The sequence below is a fragment of the Heterodontus francisci genome, chromosome 39 (assembly GCF_036365525.1).
Source record: "Heterodontus francisci isolate sHetFra1 chromosome 39, sHetFra1.hap1, whole genome shotgun sequence".
Taxonomy (NCBI): domain Eukaryota; kingdom Metazoa; phylum Chordata; class Chondrichthyes; order Heterodontiformes; family Heterodontidae; genus Heterodontus; species Heterodontus francisci.
This window is the reverse complement of record NC_090409.1, coordinates 34,288,783-34,306,734: the sequence shown is the minus strand read 5'-3', so window position 1 is coordinate 34,306,734 and position 17,952 is coordinate 34,288,783. Positions and strand designations below refer to the sequence as shown.

Here is a 17,952-nt window from a genome sequence, read left to right as displayed (position 1 = left end):
GAAGTGTAATCTACTGCTACAGCATTTGGGTGCAGATCAAAAAGTTGCACAGGCCGTTAGGGAAATATTTGAAGAAGTTGGCGTGTGTGTGTGTGTGGGAGGCGTGAAGACATCATTGAAGTAATCTTGCAGCGGTTGGGAAAGGAAACCAGCTGGACGGGTCTGGACAATGGACTAGTTTTTGTTCATACTCTCGTGTTCATAGGTGGCAAAATGGGAATCAATCAATGGGATAATGGGACTGGAGCAAAAAATCTATCTTAATATAATAGTTATACAATCAGGAAGCAGGAGGAATTGGGGTATTTTATTCCACTGTAGCTTTGATAAAATACGAACATTTAGTTCCAGTTTGTGTATTATGCAGTCATTTTTACAAATTACAATGGTGACTGCCTCCCTCAGGATGATGGTGGGGAATCCCGTGATGGTAATACCATTGAATGTCAATGGGAGCTAGTTAGATTCTCTCTTGTTGGAGATGGTCATTACCTGGCACTTGTGAGACACATATATTACTTACCATTTATCAGCCCAAGCCTGAACATTGTCCAGGTCTTGCTGCATGAGAGCATGGATTACATCCATACATGGAGCAAACAGAACATTAAGGAACAAGACAGGAAAATCATATTGCGACTCTGCCTCTCCCAACCAGAAGTTTGTGCCTCGATCTCTGTTTCAATGTCACTGTACCTTATCACTGGATTGAAAACTGTCTGTCTGTTTCTTTCACCAAGTTCTAATGAGTTGCTGTATCACAATCGTGGAACTTCCCTTCACCACATGGACTGTAGCAGTTCAAGAAGGCAGCCCACCACCACCTTCTTAAGGGCAATAAATGGAGATGACACCCACATTGAGATTTTATTAAATTATTTTCAAATTGATGGGATATCATTTATAATAATATCACGATCTGCAATTTATTTAAAATGTAACTTTCAGTGAATGTGTTTGATTTTTTTAAAGTTAATTGTCCTATTTTGCCCACCAGTTTTTGAAATTAGGTCAAATTAGCTTGGCAGCAATATACAGAAACCCACACAAAGGCTTGACTAGAAATACACAAGGGCACTATCTATGCACACTGTGGTACAATTGTATTGAACAGTTATAAAGAACATTAGTGCACGTGACTTTATCTGGCTCAACTGAGAGCAGCCAAGTGAGATTTGCAGGTGTTCACCCAGACCAAGTGTTCCTAACTGTACTCACACTTCATTGCAACACTGAGAATGACACAGCCTCAACAACACTGCGATCCTAAGGTTAAACTCAGGCCCTTTAAGGAGCCCACGACAGCCTTGGAAGAAATACAGGGAGTTAGTTCTCCCGGTGTTCCAGCAAAAGTTCCTTCCTCAAGTCCAACACAGCAGATGGTATTGCAGAAACTTGATCAGGGGCTCTGGAGGTCCTTGTTGTTCTTGGTGATGGTAAAATACTTTAACAAATACAATTTAAACCAGAATTAACATAGCAGTAGAATATACTCTTTACTCTGTAACATGATAATGGACAGTGTATAACTCCTGGGCAGTTTATTGACAATATAACTACAAATTTCCATCATTCTATAAAACATATTGATATAGTAAGGGGAAAAACAAAGGGTTCGGATAGAACACTGTCAGCTTCAAGTACTATTACTGAACACAATTTGTACCAATGAAAACAGTTACTCAAAAAAATAAAGATCGATTCCCTGAAAATAACTGGATCCACTGAACAGCCTGCATTTACATCTCTATTAATTGGCTGTTGCTGTGAATTTACTGAAGACTGGTTTGTTTTGAATGTTATATCTATAACCGACACTGAGATTGGCTGAGACCATTCTTTTTGAAGCCAGGCTAGAAATTTTCATTCCTGCACTACAACACAGAAAAAAAGATGTTGTAACTATTGAGCGGATGAGAACCTGCCCACCCTGCTGAGTCCTTCCAGCTGCTGGGTTTTGGTTTCGTGCCAGCCAGCGAGGCTGAGTTCCCAAGTGACTGGGAGGTGTCCTAACCATCTGCTGCTGTCCTTCTCCATCATCCTTCTTCCATTCTTCTCCTCCACCCTCCCTCTATCCTCCTCCCACATTTACCTTACAGATTTAAAGTTGGAAAATATTCCAAGGTTCTTTACAGCAGCCTAATTGGATACAAACTAAAACCAAGTCAAAGGAGAAGACATTAGGAGGAGTGACTACAACCTTGGTCAAAAAGATAGGTTTTAGGGAGGAGCATAAAAAGAGACAGAGAGATAGCAAAGTTTAGGGACCAAATTCCAGACTTCAGTCTGGGACAGCTGAAGGCATGGCAGACAGCAGTGAGGGAAAGGGCATGTGCAAGAGGCCAGAGTGAGAGAAACACAGAGTTGCTGGAGGATTGGCTGCAGTCAGCGGTGCAAGAGCATGGAGGGATTTGAACACAAAAGATGAGAGTTTTTAAACTCAATCTGTTGATGAACCAGGGGTCAATGAAGGTCAGCGAACACAGGGCTGATGGACGAAAGGGACTTGCCGCAGCTTAAGACATGGGCGGCCCGGGTTTGGAAAGGACGGTGTTTATAGATGGTGGAAGATGTTTGGGCAGAGTGGTGTTTGGTGGAGGCCATCAGGAGAGGGTTGAAAATGTATGGTTGAGGGTTCCAGCTGCAGTTTAGCTGAGTCAGAGGCAGACACACACACGTTGCAATGACATGGAGCTGGGTGTCGTCAGCGTGCATATGGAAGCTGAGGTCAGGTCTTTGGATGATATCACCGAGGGCCAGCATGTATGAAACAGGAGGGCACCAAGAATAGATCATGATGGGATTCCTGAGCTAACAGTGCGCAGGTAGGAAAGGAAGCCACTACATGGGATTTCCTGGCTGCTGCTCTTTGAGTATAACCAGGCAACAGCAAATACACTTAGCTGCACTGTGGAGGATAGGCACTGGGGGCAGATAGTGTGGTCAACCATGTGAAAGACTGCAGAAGTGTCAAGAAGGATGAGAAGTGACAATAATCACAGACAGCCACACAGGAGTTCATTTGTGACATTGATTAGCATCATTTCAGTACTTCAGCACAGGTGGAAACCTGCTTAGAAAGATTTAAAACTAAAGGTGCAAGAATGGTGTGCGGGCATGGATTTGGTGGGAGACAACATGTTCAAAGATTGGGTGTTTATGAGATGAGGGGGTAGGGGGTGTCAAGGGTGGATGCCTTAAGGAGCGGGTGGTAATGACAGATTTGAAAGTCAGGGGACAGTACCCAGTGAAGAAGGAACGATTTATAATGTCAGCTAGTATTGGGGGCAGGAAGAGATGTTAGACGGTCAGCAGTTTGGTAGGGAGAACGTCAACAGAGCAGGAGATGGGACTCAGACAGGATGAGCTTAGAGAGGGTCTGAGTGGAGATGGTGGGAAAACTACTGGGAGATGTGTGTTCTTGGCTCAGGCGTGGCAGAAGCAGATGAATGAATATTAGTGACATTCACATATCAAATATCAAGAAAATGCTGGAAATACGCAGGTCAGGCAGCATCTGTGGAGAGAAAGACAGTGTTAACATTTCAGGTCAATGACTTTTCATCAGAACTTCTGGTGCAAGGTCATCAGTCTGTAACGTTAACTCTGTTTTTTTCTCCACAGATGCTGCCTGACCTGCCGAGTATTTCCAGCTTTTTATGTTTGTATTTCAGATTTCCAGCATCCGCAGTATTTTGCGTTTGATCAACCTCACATTGTTCTGGAGTATTGTGCTAATTCAGAAGTGAAAAGTGTTAACAAAAAATATGCAAATAATGCAAATCTGGCAAACATGTCCAGATGCTTAGAATTTCAGAGAAGAATAATTCACTTCACTCTTGGAAAAAGTTACATTCTGGGTATTGGAGCCAGCGTCTGGAATTTTCAGGTCTGCATACTGGCAGGGACGTTCAACTGGCTGGAAAGCAAAGTGAACAACATTATATTTGGGTATTATAAAAGGCACAGCAATGAAATCCAAAATCTGACTGACATCGTTATATAAAGCAATGCTGCATATTTTTTTAAAAAGCCAGGATGCATTAAGCCCATCAGTGCTGGTTGTGTATTGGCAGTCTGGGCACTTCTGAACCCTATTCCTGCAGGACACCGAGCCTTCTCCTCCTCCCCGCTCCCCCCCCCAGCCACCTCCCAAATCTGTCTTATGGCTGGTTAACAGACGTTAAAACATTGCACAGGCTGTCGGCTTAACTGGAGTGATGTCGGACACACAGAATGCCTACATAATAATGGCCTTTTACTGTAGTTAAATACAGCATTGGTCTTCCATTTATTCGGCCTCACCACAGTTACTCCTGTGTCATACAGCTGCTGATTAAAACTAGATGGTTGGAAATGTCTCAAACAAAATCTCGCTAACAAATTACAGATGGTGTGCCACAAACAAGCCTACTTGTTTCCAGAGTAGGGTCAGATCTGGTCTCTAGAATTACACTGTAATTTTAGTCTAAGCCAAAGACTATAACAGGACAGAGTAATTGAAACCCCATATTATAAAACGTGAGTGCATTCTTACTATACGGCACATGTTCTGGGATTCAGAAATAATAAATCAGTTAGAAAAAAAAGACTACAAATGTGGTTAGTTCATGCCATTAGTGATAACTTATTACTGATTGGGATTGGGGAATGCAGACACTGACACATGGTACAATCTTACTGTACTTGCAATACCTGCAACTTGCCAACTATATGTGCACAATAACCAGTGTTTTTTTTTTAAATTTAAAATGTATTCAGTAAAACATTTAAAAGTTTTTAAGCCCCTACCTTTGTGATTGGTAGATTTTGTCCATGGTTAACAGTATCTGAGAAATAAAGAACAAACAGTGAGGAGGCAGACTGGATTCATTAATCTCTGAATATAACTCTCCTTACTGAACATTTGGAAAGTTTAATGCCCATATATATGCCCTTTTTTCTCCCTCCCATAGAATCTTACAGCACAGCAATAGGCCATTCTGCCCATCAAGTCTATGTCAGTGTTCATGCTCCACATAGTCTCCTCCCACTTTACTTTATCTCACCCATTCGACATAAAACCTTTACTCCTTTCTTCCTCATGTATTTATCTGGCTTCCCCTTCAATGCATCTATGCCATTTGCCTCAACCACACCATGTGGTAGTAAGTTCCACGTTCTCATCACTCCCTTGGCAAATAATTTTCTCCTGAATTATTGATAGATTGGTGATTGTCTGATATTTAGAGCCCCTAGTTTTGTACTCCCTCAAATGTGGAAACATCATTTCTACTACTATCCTATCAAATCCCTTCATAATTTTAAAGACCTCTAGCAGATCACCAATCGCTTTACTCTTTTCTAGAGAAACGAGCCCCAATTTTTTCCTGACAGGTATAACCTCTGAGTTCTGATATCATCCTTGTAAATCTTTATTGTACTTTCTCCAATACTTCGATATCCTTTCTGTAATAAGATGCCCCAAACTATGCACAATACTGAAGAAAGTTCATTCAGCAGTGGTCCCACTGTATAAACATTTAAATTTCAATTTGGGATGGCAGGGGGCAGATGAAGCAGGGACAACACATGGGTTTACCCAGTATTCAGAAGGTCAAAGTGACCTATAAGCACCTTTCAAATCTAGTTTGACACCACATTGGAGGTACGCTCCCTGTTGTGTCAAATCCAAGTAATATTGTACTTCTCAGCTTTAACATATGTTAAAATGTTCCATGGTGTTTCACAGGAGCATTATAAAACAAAACATGACACTGAGCCACATAAGGAGATATTAGGGCAGGTGACCAAAAGCTTGGTCAAAGAGGTAGGTTTCAATGAGTGTCTTAAAAGGGGAAAGAGAGATAGAAAGGCAGAGAGTTGTAGGGAGGGTAGTCTAGAGCTTGGGACCTAGACAACTGAAGATCCAGCCAATGGTGGAGTGATTAAAATCAGGGAGAGGCCAGAACAAGAGGAGCGCAGATATATTAAAGGGTTGTGGGGCTTGAGGAGATCACAGAGGTGGTGGGGGGTGGGGTGGGGGGGGGGGTGGGTGGCAGAGGGGTGATGTGCATCAAGGCCATGAAGGGATTTGAAAGCCAGCATGAGAATTTTAAACTTAAGGCATTGTTTATCCGGGAGCTAATGTGAGTAGGCGGCAATAGGTGAATGGGACTTGTTGCACATTAAGACCAACAAGCACAAATGTAGAATGCAGACAAGACCTGTTAGAGAGAGGCCCAGTGTACAGTAGAGATCACAATTGACTCGGCATGCTGATTACATTGAGACTGTTCAGCACTACAGGCATGAAGTGCTGTTTCCCACATCCCCATCCCCCAGCAAGATGATCATCACCCATTATTAGCTTTGTTCATAAACAGATTAAACTTCAGGTGAGATGGTGTTGTAGTGGTAATGTCACTGGACTAAGGCCCAGGCTAATGCTCTGGGGACAGGGGTTCAAATCCACCAAGGCAGGTGGTGGAATTTAAATTCAATTAATTATTAAATAAAATCTGGAACTGAAAGCTTGTCTTGGGAATGGTGCCATGAAACTATCACTAATGGAAGGAATTCTGCCATCCTTAGCTGGTCTGGCCTACATGTGACTACAAACCCACAAGCAAGCCAACTCCATTGTTAAGGGCAATTAGGGATGGGCAACAAATGCTGGTTTTGCTTTGCCAGTGACACTCACAGCCCATGAAAGAATTTTTAAAAAATCTGTAATGACATGTCAGTATTTGCTATATCTCTGGTGGCAACTGAAATTGCGTGCTTCAGCTTTACTGAAATAGTATATTCAGTACAAAGCTACTGCCTGAAGTTTGGATGAAAACCCTCCCAATCCAAATTCATTAAAAATCACTGCCCGTGGCATTTCTTCAACTATTAGACACCGATCACAGTTAGGCATCCAATATTTTTGTCCGACATTTTCACCAATATATCAACCCAAACTCTTTCCTTCCTTTCTCAAGTTGTCCTGCAGTAAAAGACCCCAATGGCCATTTTCCATTTATGAGCCTCAGCAATGAAATTCAAGAGACTATTCTGTATAAAGTGATGCAGCGCAACACAGCACAAACTGCTCTGATATCAGTAGAGAATCACACATCACAGGAGATAGGCTTGATAATAAATGAGATTGAATTTGTGCATACTCAGTTAACGCAGCGTAGACAAGAAACAAAGCTGGGACTTTCTCAGTATTGCAACTAAGTGCCACCCTTTGGGACTAAATACACCCACTGGGCCATCAGGGGAGCTCGATACAAAGGTTTGAGACTACCCTGAGAGAATACTGGGTGTACTCTACATAACACACTTCATCGCCTGAGGGACAGTTGTGCGTAAATGCTTCCCGATTCCCAAAGGTAATGTGGATGAATTCCTTTGTTCTCTGTTATAAATATAAGGCCTAGGCTCTTACATTGAAACAAGTTAATATCTCGATTACAATAGCTGTGAAACACATTACACGTTCTTACCCTTGTGATTGCACAGAGAAATTTCAATGTCTATGCACATGGGCAGCAATAAACAAGGCTCTGGACATTAACCATGCACTTCAAACGTACGTACCATTTCCCATCTTTTTTTCCTTATTAACTACTGCATATACTGGGAATTCCTTTGCAGTTGCTGCATTAAGAGACAAGAGTTTAAACTGGAGCTAAAAACATGAAAGTCAAAAGTACGTTGAAGTACTATCACAAAACACCTGGCCAGTACTGCACTTGTGTGTCAGCTTCAGAGTACAAACCAGGCAGGTCAGACAATTGGACAATAAGGATTTGCCTTTGGGCAATTTTGCACCCCAGGTTGTTCCAGCCTGTGTCTGCACAGGGCGGTCAGTTATCTCAGATCGAAGGCAATTGGCATCGCTAAAGAACCTTGAATGTACAAAGTGTCTCCAGGGGCTTCCCGAACAGCTGCTGAAACTGGGCGCCTATCCAAGGCAGGAGACTCTGGGGACCATTGCAGCTGAACATCGACCTGTAACATTTCACTGAGGACTTAAATCCACAACTGACTTATTTGGGAAGCTATAGAAATGAATGTACCTTTTGAGCTGATCGTAAACTGACACGTTTCTGCGCTGCAAGCTCTGTGGAAAGAGAGACAAAAAGTCTCTGTATGTTGGTCTCAACAATAAAAGTGCCTGAAATTAAGGAAATCGGAGAAACATACCATGTAGTTTGAATCCGATTGATCCTGATTTCTACATTCTCTCTGTAAGATATTGCAAAAATAAGAGGTGTGATAGTCAGTTACACAGCTTGAGTATTGTTGAAAACAGAGACATGTTGTCAAAGCTTTTCGTCTTGCACTCATCAGGACAATTCGCAAGAATACCAATGTAAGGGAAAGCAACAAATTTATACTATATGAGAAGAGAATGCTGATTGGTTGGCAAGTGGCCTCTGATTGGTAGAGGTGTTGCCATGGAAAATGCATCAGCTTATGGTGACTGACAGTTAACTGTGAAGCTTTGTTTGAAATTTCAAACAGTCAGCTTAACACTGATTGGTCAAGGCATTGCCCTGAGGCATGAACCAGCCAATGGCGGTCACTTATTGTGTTCAGTTGAAACAGGTGCAATGTGCGTACATGTTCTTTCAGTCTGCAAAAACAGGGCCCTGTGTATTAATATATGCAGCCCAACTGACAAGCTTAAATTGGTTGTCACTGTACTTCTTAGCACACTGAGGATTATTTAGCAATTCAGTTATATCTCTTGGGAACTGTGATTCTTCAGGTTCAATGTTCTGAGCAATAACAGTGTTGAAATGAAAAGGCTGAATCCAGGTTGACTGTTCCCGCCGTGGAACAGCCATCACCAGGAGATCCTGCCAGGAAATGGCAGGTCTCCAAGCCTCTAATGTCCCATCAACTGCAATGAATGGAGCTGAAAGCTGCAAGTGTGGGCCCACAACCTGTCAGCGAATCACCCCATTTGAATACTGCTACACTATGGGAGTATCAAACCACCAAATCAGCCGCATCAGGGGAGGTTTTCCTGTCGGTCTGCCTGTCACCGTTGGATATCCTGCCAGTTACAGATTCCGGAAAATTGGATGGGATTAAGCTCCGGCGCTGAATGAGGAAAATCTGCTCTATTGATGACAGACATTGCAAACATGCATTCCAATAAGGTGCGATGGCTTCAGCAATAGACCATGGCTTTGTCATTCCTGAGCAACCACAGTCTCAATGTGAACTTTCTCCAGGGTTTATTTTCCTCCCTTAGAAGATTCTAGACAGGGTTAAACAACTATTTGCAAAGATATCTTTCAATTTACCTCCAGAAGTGCATTCCAGGATGTAACAACTAGCTGTATGTAATAACAATCATTATCTCCCCTCTGGGTCTCTGTCCAATTGTTTTGATCCTGTTTCTCCTCAGTACTGATTTTCTTTTTTGAAATACCAACAATGCAGTCACAACATCTCTTGTCTAAGGGATACAACTAACAATGCAATTGACACAAGCACTTACCTCGTCATTTACTGATGGCATGAAGCTTTCATATGTTGGCATTTGACTGAGTCCGCCACATACAGTAGCAAGAGTATAGCTTTCTGAAATCACATTGAACACCAATATTATTGCTCAAGACATTTTCTTCAGATACTTTTGTTCCACAGTGAAAGGTACAAAGTAATATTGTGTGTGCCTGCCAATGGACCTCGGCCAACTGTTTTGACAAAGTTGTGAACTCTGGTCACTAGGTGATGTTTTGGAATGAGTTTCAGAAAAAGATTCTTCCAACTTCCCCCCCAGCATCTCACATGTTACAAGCAGTAACTGAGCGCAGCCAATGTAGGGGAGAATTTACTAGTGTTAAAACAGCCACAATGAGAGCCAGCAGAGTATAAATTCGAACACAATTCAGCTGGCAGCAGTTGAACGTTGTAGGAAATTTGAGAGTTTAGGAACAGAATTTCCTGCACTTGGTGCAGCCTGGAATTTGTGACTTGTGAGAGTGAACTATTAATGTGCTATAATTTGGTTCAATATTTCTCTATTTGAATTCAATTATTTAGGTTGGAAATTGTTCATCATTTCCCGAGAACTGCTGAACTGAGAATCTCGTGTGCATAGAATCATGGAATTGTTACAGTACAGATGGAGGCCATTCGGCCCATCGTACCGAGTCTTCGAATGAGCAATTCACCTGATGCCACTCCCCCGCCTTCTCCCCCTAACCCTGCATATAACTGTCTAATTCCCTTTTGAATGCTTCAATTGAACCTGTCTCCATCATGTTCTTAGGCAGCACATTCCAGATCTTAACCACTTGCTGCGTGAAAAAGTTTTTCCTCATGTCACTTTTGCTTTTTTTTTTGCCGATTACTTTAAATCTGTGCCCTCTTGTTCTCGATCCTTTCACCAGCGGGAACAGTTTCTCTCTATCTACTCTGTCCAGACCCCTCATGATTTTGAATACATCTATCAAATCACCTCTCAGCCTTCTCTTCTCCAAGATCACAGTCCTAACTTCTCCAGTCTGAAATTCCTCCTCCCTGGAACCATTTTTGTGAATCTTTTCTGCACTCTCTGTAATGTTTTCACATCCTTCCTAAAGTGTGGCACCCAGAATTGGATGGAAGTGATGAAGAAGATTGATGAGGGAAGGGTGGTGGATGTTGTCTATATGGACTTTAGTAAAGCCTTTGGCAAGGTCCCTCATGGCAGACTGATACAAAAGGTGAAGTCACATGGGATCAGAAGGGAGCTGGCAAGATGGATACAGAACTGGCTCAGTCATAGAAGACAGAGGGCAGCAGTGGATGGGTGCTTTTCTGAATGGAGGGATGTGACTAGTGGTGTTCCGCAGGGATCAGTGCTGGAACCTTTGCTGTTTGTAGTATATATAAATGATTTGGAGGAAAGTGTAGCTGGTCTGATTAGTAAGTTTGCGGACGACACAAAGGTTGGTGGAGTTGCGGATAATGATGAGGATTGTCAGAGGATACGGCAGGATATAGATCGGTTGGAGACGTGGGCGGAGAAATGGCAGATGGAGTTTAATCCGGACAAATGTGAGGTAATGCATTTTGGAAGGTCTAATACAGCTGGGAAGTATACAGTAAATGGCAGAACCCTTAGGAGTATTGACAGGCAGAGAGATCTGGGCGTACAGGTCCATAGGTCACTGAAAGTGGCAACGCAGGTGGATAAGGTAGTCAAGAAGGCATATGGCATGCTTGCCTTCATCAGTCGGGGCATAGAGTATAAAAATTGGCAAGTCATGTTGCAGCTGTACAGAACTTTAGTTAGGCCACACTTAGAATATTGCATGCAATTCTGGTCGCCACACTACCAGAAGGACATGGAGGCTTTGGAGAGGGTACAGAGGAGGTTTACCAGGATGTTGCCTGGTCTGGAGGGCATTAGCTATGAGGAGAGTTTGGAAAAACTTGGATTGTTTTCACTGGAACGACGGAGGTGGAGGGGCAACATGGTAGAGGTTTACAAAGTTATGAGCGGCATGGACAGAGTGGATAGTCAGAAGCTTTTTCCCAGGGTGGAAGAGTCAGTTACTAGGGGACATAGGATTAAGGTGCGAGGGGCAAAGTTTAGAGGGGATGTGCGAGGCAAGATTTTTACACAGAGGGTGGTGAGTGCCTGGAACTTGCTGCCAGGGGAGGTGGTGGAAGCAGATACGATAGCGACGTTTAAGAGACATCTTGACAAATATATGAATAGGGAGGGAATAGAGGGATATGGGCCCCAGAAGTGCAGAAGGTGTTAGTTTAGGCAGGCATCAAGATCGGCGCAGGCTTGGAGGGCTGAATGGCCTGTTCCTGTGCTGTACTGTTCTTTGTTTTTTGTTCAATACTCCAGCGGAGGCTGAATCAGTGTCTTATACAAGTTCAACATAACCTCCTTGCTCTTGTACTCTACGCCCCTATTAATAATGCCCAGGATACTGTATCCTTCATTGTACTCTTTCAACCTGTCCTGCCACCTTCAATGATTTATGCACATATACACCCAGGTCCCGCTGCTCCTGCACCCCCTTTAGAATTGTTATCTTTATTCTAGATTGTCTCTCCATGTTCTTCCTAACAAAATGAATCACTTCACATTTCTCTGCATTGGACATCATCTGCCACCTGTCTGCCCCTTTCACCAACTTGTCTGTACCATTTTGAAGTTCTACACTATCCTTCTCACAGTTCACAATGCTTCCAAGTTTCGTATCATCCACAAATTTATAAATTGTGCCCTGTACACCATGGTCTAGGTCATTAATATATCTCAGGAAACATTTTCCAATCTTACTAGGCACAGGGGTATCTAACAAATAAATCAACTAAATTATCAAACACATGAGCGCCTTCCTTCTCCAAGATCACCCCACCCAATATCCATGATATTGATGACACGATCAATATTAATAGCCGTTCGGAGTTCAAGGAGAATAAATCTATTTCATTGCAAGGTTAACTCACCTGACATTTCTTTTTGCGCTATTTTCTGCAATTTTAAGACCAAAACACCTACAGTGATTAGAGCTGTGACTGAAATAACTCCCAGAACTGCCACAGCAGCTTCCCACTTGTTGCTGTTGCAGGTTTCGACAAATGACTGATCGGACCCTACAAAAGACACAATGACATTCAGTGCGAAAATCGAGGTCCTGTTTATTTTTGTTACTTTGAATTGAACTATGAAACATTGGGAGGAAATAACACGGGGGTGGGGGTGGGGGTGGGGGGACGACACAGGGAGAGAGATAGAGAGACCAGTGAAAGCAGAGAGAGACAGAGAGGGAACTCAATTGCCAATTAAAGTCACTGCAGAAAATTAAGTCTGGTGATTGAGTGTTAACTACCCTTTTAACAATGAGATAATTGTTAATTCATGCCAATCAGTTTCTCAGTCCATCTCGTGTTAAACTTAGATTCTCTTTTTAAAAATCACATTTCAGAATGTTTTAACTGTTTTCTTACATTTCCTTTGTCTTTTTTCCTCTCTCTCACTTAATTCAATCTTTCTTTCCCTCTCAGATTTCACTCTGTACCTATTCTGAAGAAGGGTCGCTGACCTGAAACGTTAACTCTGTTTCTCTCTCCACAGAATATTTCCAGCATTTCTTGTTGTTATTTCACTCTGTACCTGATTTGATTGTAATTCACCCTCATTCTATCATTCCTCTGGATCCTGAATTTTTATTGCTGAAGGAGATAAGCTCTTGGTTCCACCATTCACTAAGATCCCAGATACCCGGTTGGCTTCACTGCACCATCTTCAGCTCACACTTCCAGCAAGTTACGGCACATAAATTTGAGGTAAAGGGTACAGGAAATAAATCTAACGCCTTACGCCTAGAGTTGTCCATTTGCATTTCTATAGTAGTGTTTTACCATAGTAAAGTGTCCCAGGATGCTCACAGACAAAATACAGAATGTAATTGTTCAATATGAATAGATGTGAATCCACTATACTCACGGCTAATGTGCAAGAAGTAGGGCTCACTGGCTTTTTCACTCACAGGGTTGCGTGCAATACACTGGTATTCACCGGAATTTCTCGCGTTAACACCAAGTATCATCAACGTAGCATTTTCTGAGGAAAATATTATCCTCTCATTGCTTTCGACATCTGTCCCATTGAAAGACCAAATTCTTTGGTTATAATTTCCAAGTACATTACAGGTCAGCCAAACTGTGTCATTCTCTCGCACTGGGTTTGAACCAGTGGATGTGATATATACGGAGGAGATTGGTTCTGTGAATAGAATTGGAAATGAAGAATTAACAACCAGCCTTGGATAGAAATAAAATAGCTCCATCTATTGTAGTATTTCCAAGTTCGTAGTTGACACAAAACTAGGTGGGAATGTGTACTGTGAGGAAGATGCAAACTGGCTTCAAGGGGATTTGGACAGACTTAGTGAGTGGGCAAGAACATGGCACATAGAATATAATGTGGAAAAATGTGAGGTTATCCACTTTGGTAGGAGGAACAGATATGCAGAGTGTTTTTAAATGGTAAGAGATTAGAAAGTGTAGATGCACAAAAGGACCCGGGTGTCCTTGTCAATACGTCACTGAAAGCTAACATGCAGGTGCAACAAGAAATTAGGAAGGCTAATGGTATGTTAGCCTTTATCACAAGAGGATTTGCATATAGGATGGTGAAGTCTTGCTTCAATTTTATAGAACCTTGGTTAGACCGCACCTGGAGTACTGTGTGCAGTTTTGGACCCCTTACCTTAGGAAGGATATTATTGCAATGAAGATTTGCCAGACTTGTTCCTGGGATGGTGGGACTGGAGAAACTGGGCCTATAATTCTCTAGAGTTTCAAAGAATGAGAGGTGATCTCATCGAAACCTACAAAATACTTAAAGGGTAAGATGTTTCCCCTAGTTGGGGAGTTTAGAACCAAGATAATGGGAAGCCACTTAGGACAGAGATGAGGAGAAATTTCTTTACTTCAGAGGGTTGTGAATCTTTGGAATTCTCTATCCCCAAGGGCATTGAGTATGTTTAGAGACTGACAAATTTCTAAATACCAATGACATATGGGGATAGTGTGGGGAAAAGGCCTTAAAGTAGATGATCAGCCATGATTATATTGAATGGTGGTGCAGGCTTGATGGGCTGAATGGCTTACTCCTGTTCCTATGTTCCCAAGCTGCTGAAATAGTTTCTCCCAAACACCCCATCAGTTCCCGTTAATATCTCAACTTTGATCAAATTACCTTGATCCTCTTAAATTCCAGGGAATACAACACTGGTGTGTGTAATATTACCACGTAATTTAACCCTTGGAATCCAGTTATCATTCTTAATCTTTCTTATTGATACTAATTTCCTTCAATTCCTCATTCCCCTTAATCCCTTGTATTGCTAATTCTGGGAGATTTCTTGTATCTTCCTCAGTGAAGACAGACACAAAGTAATCATTTAGCTTCTCTGCCATTTCTCTATAATCCCCATTATAAATTCTCCTGACTCTGCCTGTAATGGACCCACATTTGTCTTAGCCAAACATTTTCTTTTTATGTACCTGTAGAAGCTTTTACAGTCCATTTTTATGTTTTTTGCTAACTTACATTCATATTCTATTCTCCCTTTCTTTATCAGTTTCTTCATCCTCCTTTGCTGTGTTCTAAGATCCTCCCAATCCTCAGGTTTACTACTATTTCTGGCAACTTTATAGGCCTTTTCTTTCAATCTTATACAATCCTTAATTCCCTTTCTGATCCACTGTTGACTGCCTTTACTTTTGGGGTTTTTGTGCCTTGAAGGAATGTGTAGTTGCTGTAAATGATGTAATATTTCTTTAACGACTATCCATTGCCTATGTACTGTCGTACCTTTTAATGTATTTTCCCAATTTGCCCCTCAAACCTCTATAATTTCTATTCTGAGTTCCCCCATCAGAGGAAATAGTTCCTCTTTATCTGAACTGTTGATTTATTTTATGGTTTAAACAACTTGAAGGCCCACCTTTCAATCTTCTATAGTCAAGAAGTACCAAGTCATGTTAATGTAACCAGTCCTCAATTTAACCCTCTATCATTCAGCTGAATGAGTACTGCACCCCAATATAGGCTTGCTGAGGTGTAGTGCCCAAAACTGAATGCAGCACTCCAGACACGGTCTCTCCAAGGCCCTATACAACTGTAATGTAACTTCCACCTATTTCTAATCCAGTCTCACTGTTGGTTTTTGTACCTGTTTATGAATTTTAAATTGTACGTGTACTTGGACTCCCAAATTTGTTTGCTGTTTTACAATTCTTCGCTTATCATTTTGAAAGTCAATCCGATTTATCTTTATGCAGTCCAAAGTGAATGGCTTCACACTTTGCCCATATCTCCACAATTTTGCCCATTCACTTAATCTGTCTATGTCCCATCCTGCTTAAAAAGTGGTGACTGTCAATTTTCTAGTCTTAATGGCACAACTCCCTAAACAAGAGAATTGTGAAAGGTAATAACTGACACTTCTTCAATTTGATCGCCTCCTTATTTTTGTACCCAAACCTGAATAATTTATGCAAATTTACCTATCCAAAGTCCTATTATTTTCCCCATCACCATTTTAGATGAATATTGAATACCATAAGTTCCTCCCCTTTTTTGTTTTAGTTTTCCTTCTATCATGGACATATTTGTTAATTGTGCATCAATCGTCTAATTAGATTGTTAGGGGTTTGTCGTAGTAAACGGAATTCAGTTACTGCAGCAGTTCAAGAAGGCAGCTCACTACCACTTTCTCAAGAGCAAGTAGGGACGGGCAATAAATGCTGACATCCCACGAATGAATAAAAGAAAAATTCACTTGACCCAGCATCGACAGCCTTTTCAGCAAGAGACTTTCAAAAAGCTCACAGCTGTAGTGGTCTACCAGAGTTTAGGGAATTGGTTTTTCATCTACACTGGAATGCTGCATTGGGCCCTGCTTTGCATTTTGCTGAGGGCCTGAGTGGGACAATCAGGTTCATACAGACCTATAGGTTAAAAGAGGCTGTCGAATGTGAGTGGGGCCCACAAGGAAACTCTGTGCCTCCTCTGCCCTGGACTATCCCCTCCCCAACTGTGAGACCCTCCCTCCCACTCAATTCGACCTCCAAGATTTATAATATAACTATCTCGACCCACCAAGTATTCACTTGTTTCCTGCAGCTTGTGAACGTGAAGTTACTGCCTTATCATTTCCTGAAGACTTGATGAAATATGGTCGTTACTTACCAAACACAAAAAGATCCATTCTCGCTGTTGCTGCTGTGTTAGAGAATGAGTTCATGATGACAATGTACACTCCACTGTCTGAAACACTCACTGACTTGAGCAGGAGAGAAGCATTCGGGAATAATAACTCCACCCGTCCTGTGTAAACATTATTTATATCTGGATTTGTTATGATCCACACTCCGACATCTGTCCCATTGTGCTTCCAGTTCCCACTTCTCACCCTCACTGACGGTCTCACTGACAGGAGCACAGGCTGTCCGACTGCTGCATTAATAAGACTCTCATCAACCAAGATGGTCAGAGGCTGAGATTCAACTACAGGGGGGGAAAAGTCAAGAAACCTGTGTGAACATGCAACCAATTTATTTCAACAAAAACTTAAATGCAGGCTGAATGGTGCAGATTGTCCAATCAGAGTCGCTATTATTCACTGAAGTTATATTTAACTTATCCTTCCTTCCAGTTTAATCCCCGACACCGATGTGAGAAAGTGACCCTCACCAGCAGAGAGAAATAACCAAACAGCAAGTGCAGTGAGTCGGGTTCTCTCCATCCTGACAGAACAGTGTCTGCTCCTGTTCGAGACAGTGTGCAGCCAGCAATCCCTGTTCAATGAATCAGATTAGGTATTAACTAAAGCAAAGGTGGCCAGGAGTGAGGGTCAGAGTTAACTCACTGAAAAGGTGCAAAAGAATAAATGAGAGTCACAATATTAATGTAGAAAAACACCGAGGCAACTACCGGAGCAGTTAAGAGCAGTAAAATAATAATTAGAAACTGCATCCAAAACAGTGAGAAGGCAGATAGTGGGAGCCTGGGCATTGAATTAGGGAGAACCTGCCTTCCCACTTTGTTGCTTCTCTCGTATACAGTAACCTGCTTCATCCAGGAGTGATAAACAAACAAGCAACCATTGACTGAACACTTTTCAGCTCCATCCTTATTCAAGTGTTCTCACCGTCACAATCACCAACTGTTTAATATTTCTCTCATTAACCAATGTGCCCAAGGCGCCTGTTTATTTTCAATAATATGTGACCTGGCCCGCAAACCAGGAAGTGCTTAGGGGACATTCCCAAAATCATTGCAGTTTGCCAAGTGTCTCATTCGAGGTCATTGGTTAATGGATAATTCAAAAGTACCTGCTTGGCTACAAAGCGCATTCTGATATCCGCAAGACTTTCTTTGGTTTTGAATTGCAGAGAGATTTATGTTGTGTGTTTTCACAGAGCATACCCAAACTC

At 42.0% G+C, this 17,952-nt stretch overlaps 3 protein-coding genes across 7 annotated transcripts in view; 1 reads left to right on the top strand and 2 right to left on the bottom strand.

Moving 5' to 3' along the window:
• Window positions 1–17,952, top strand: part of LOC137352710 (carcinoembryonic antigen-related cell adhesion molecule 5-like) — a 721,824-nt gene that overhangs the window by 319,905 nt on the left and 383,967 nt on the right. The gene's annotated exons all lie outside the window — the stretch shown is intronic.
• The window catches only part of LOC137352906 (uncharacterized), a 227,969-nt gene that overhangs the window by 16,579 nt on the left and 193,438 nt on the right, over window positions 1–17,952 (bottom strand). The window contains exon 42 of the mRNA XM_068018751.1: window positions 3,637–3,734. Within this exon, the coding sequence (XP_067874852.1) occupies window positions 3,637–3,734 (98 nt within the window). The remainder of the gene's footprint in view (window positions 1–3,636; window positions 3,735–17,952) is intronic.
• LOC137352715 (carcinoembryonic antigen-related cell adhesion molecule 7-like) lies at window positions 318–17,326 on the bottom strand. Of its 4 annotated transcripts, XR_010969766.1 has the most exons (10): window positions 17,210–17,318; window positions 16,706–17,023; window positions 13,451–13,729; window positions 12,451–12,597; window positions 9,488–9,570; window positions 8,179–8,220; window positions 8,052–8,095; window positions 7,570–7,629; window positions 4,792–4,829; window positions 321–3,919 (listed from the first exon to the last, which is right to left on the bottom strand). XR_010969766.1 is itself a non-coding variant. In XM_068018457.1 (9 exons), the coding sequence occupies exons 1-8, from the start codon at window positions 17,259–17,261 to the stop codon at window positions 4,820–4,822; spliced, it is 975 nt and encodes a 324-aa protein (XP_067874558.1). In that variant the 5' UTR covers window positions 17,262–17,318; the 3' UTR covers window positions 323–3,919; window positions 4,792–4,819. The 4 variants fall into 4 exon arrangements, 2 of the variants coding, with proteins under 2 accessions (XP_067874558.1, XP_067874557.1); XR_010969767.1 differs by lacking the exon at window positions 12,451–12,597 and having other exon boundaries at window positions 318–3,919; window positions 17,210–17,326; XM_068018457.1 differs by lacking the exon at window positions 7,570–7,629 and having other exon boundaries at window positions 323–3,919.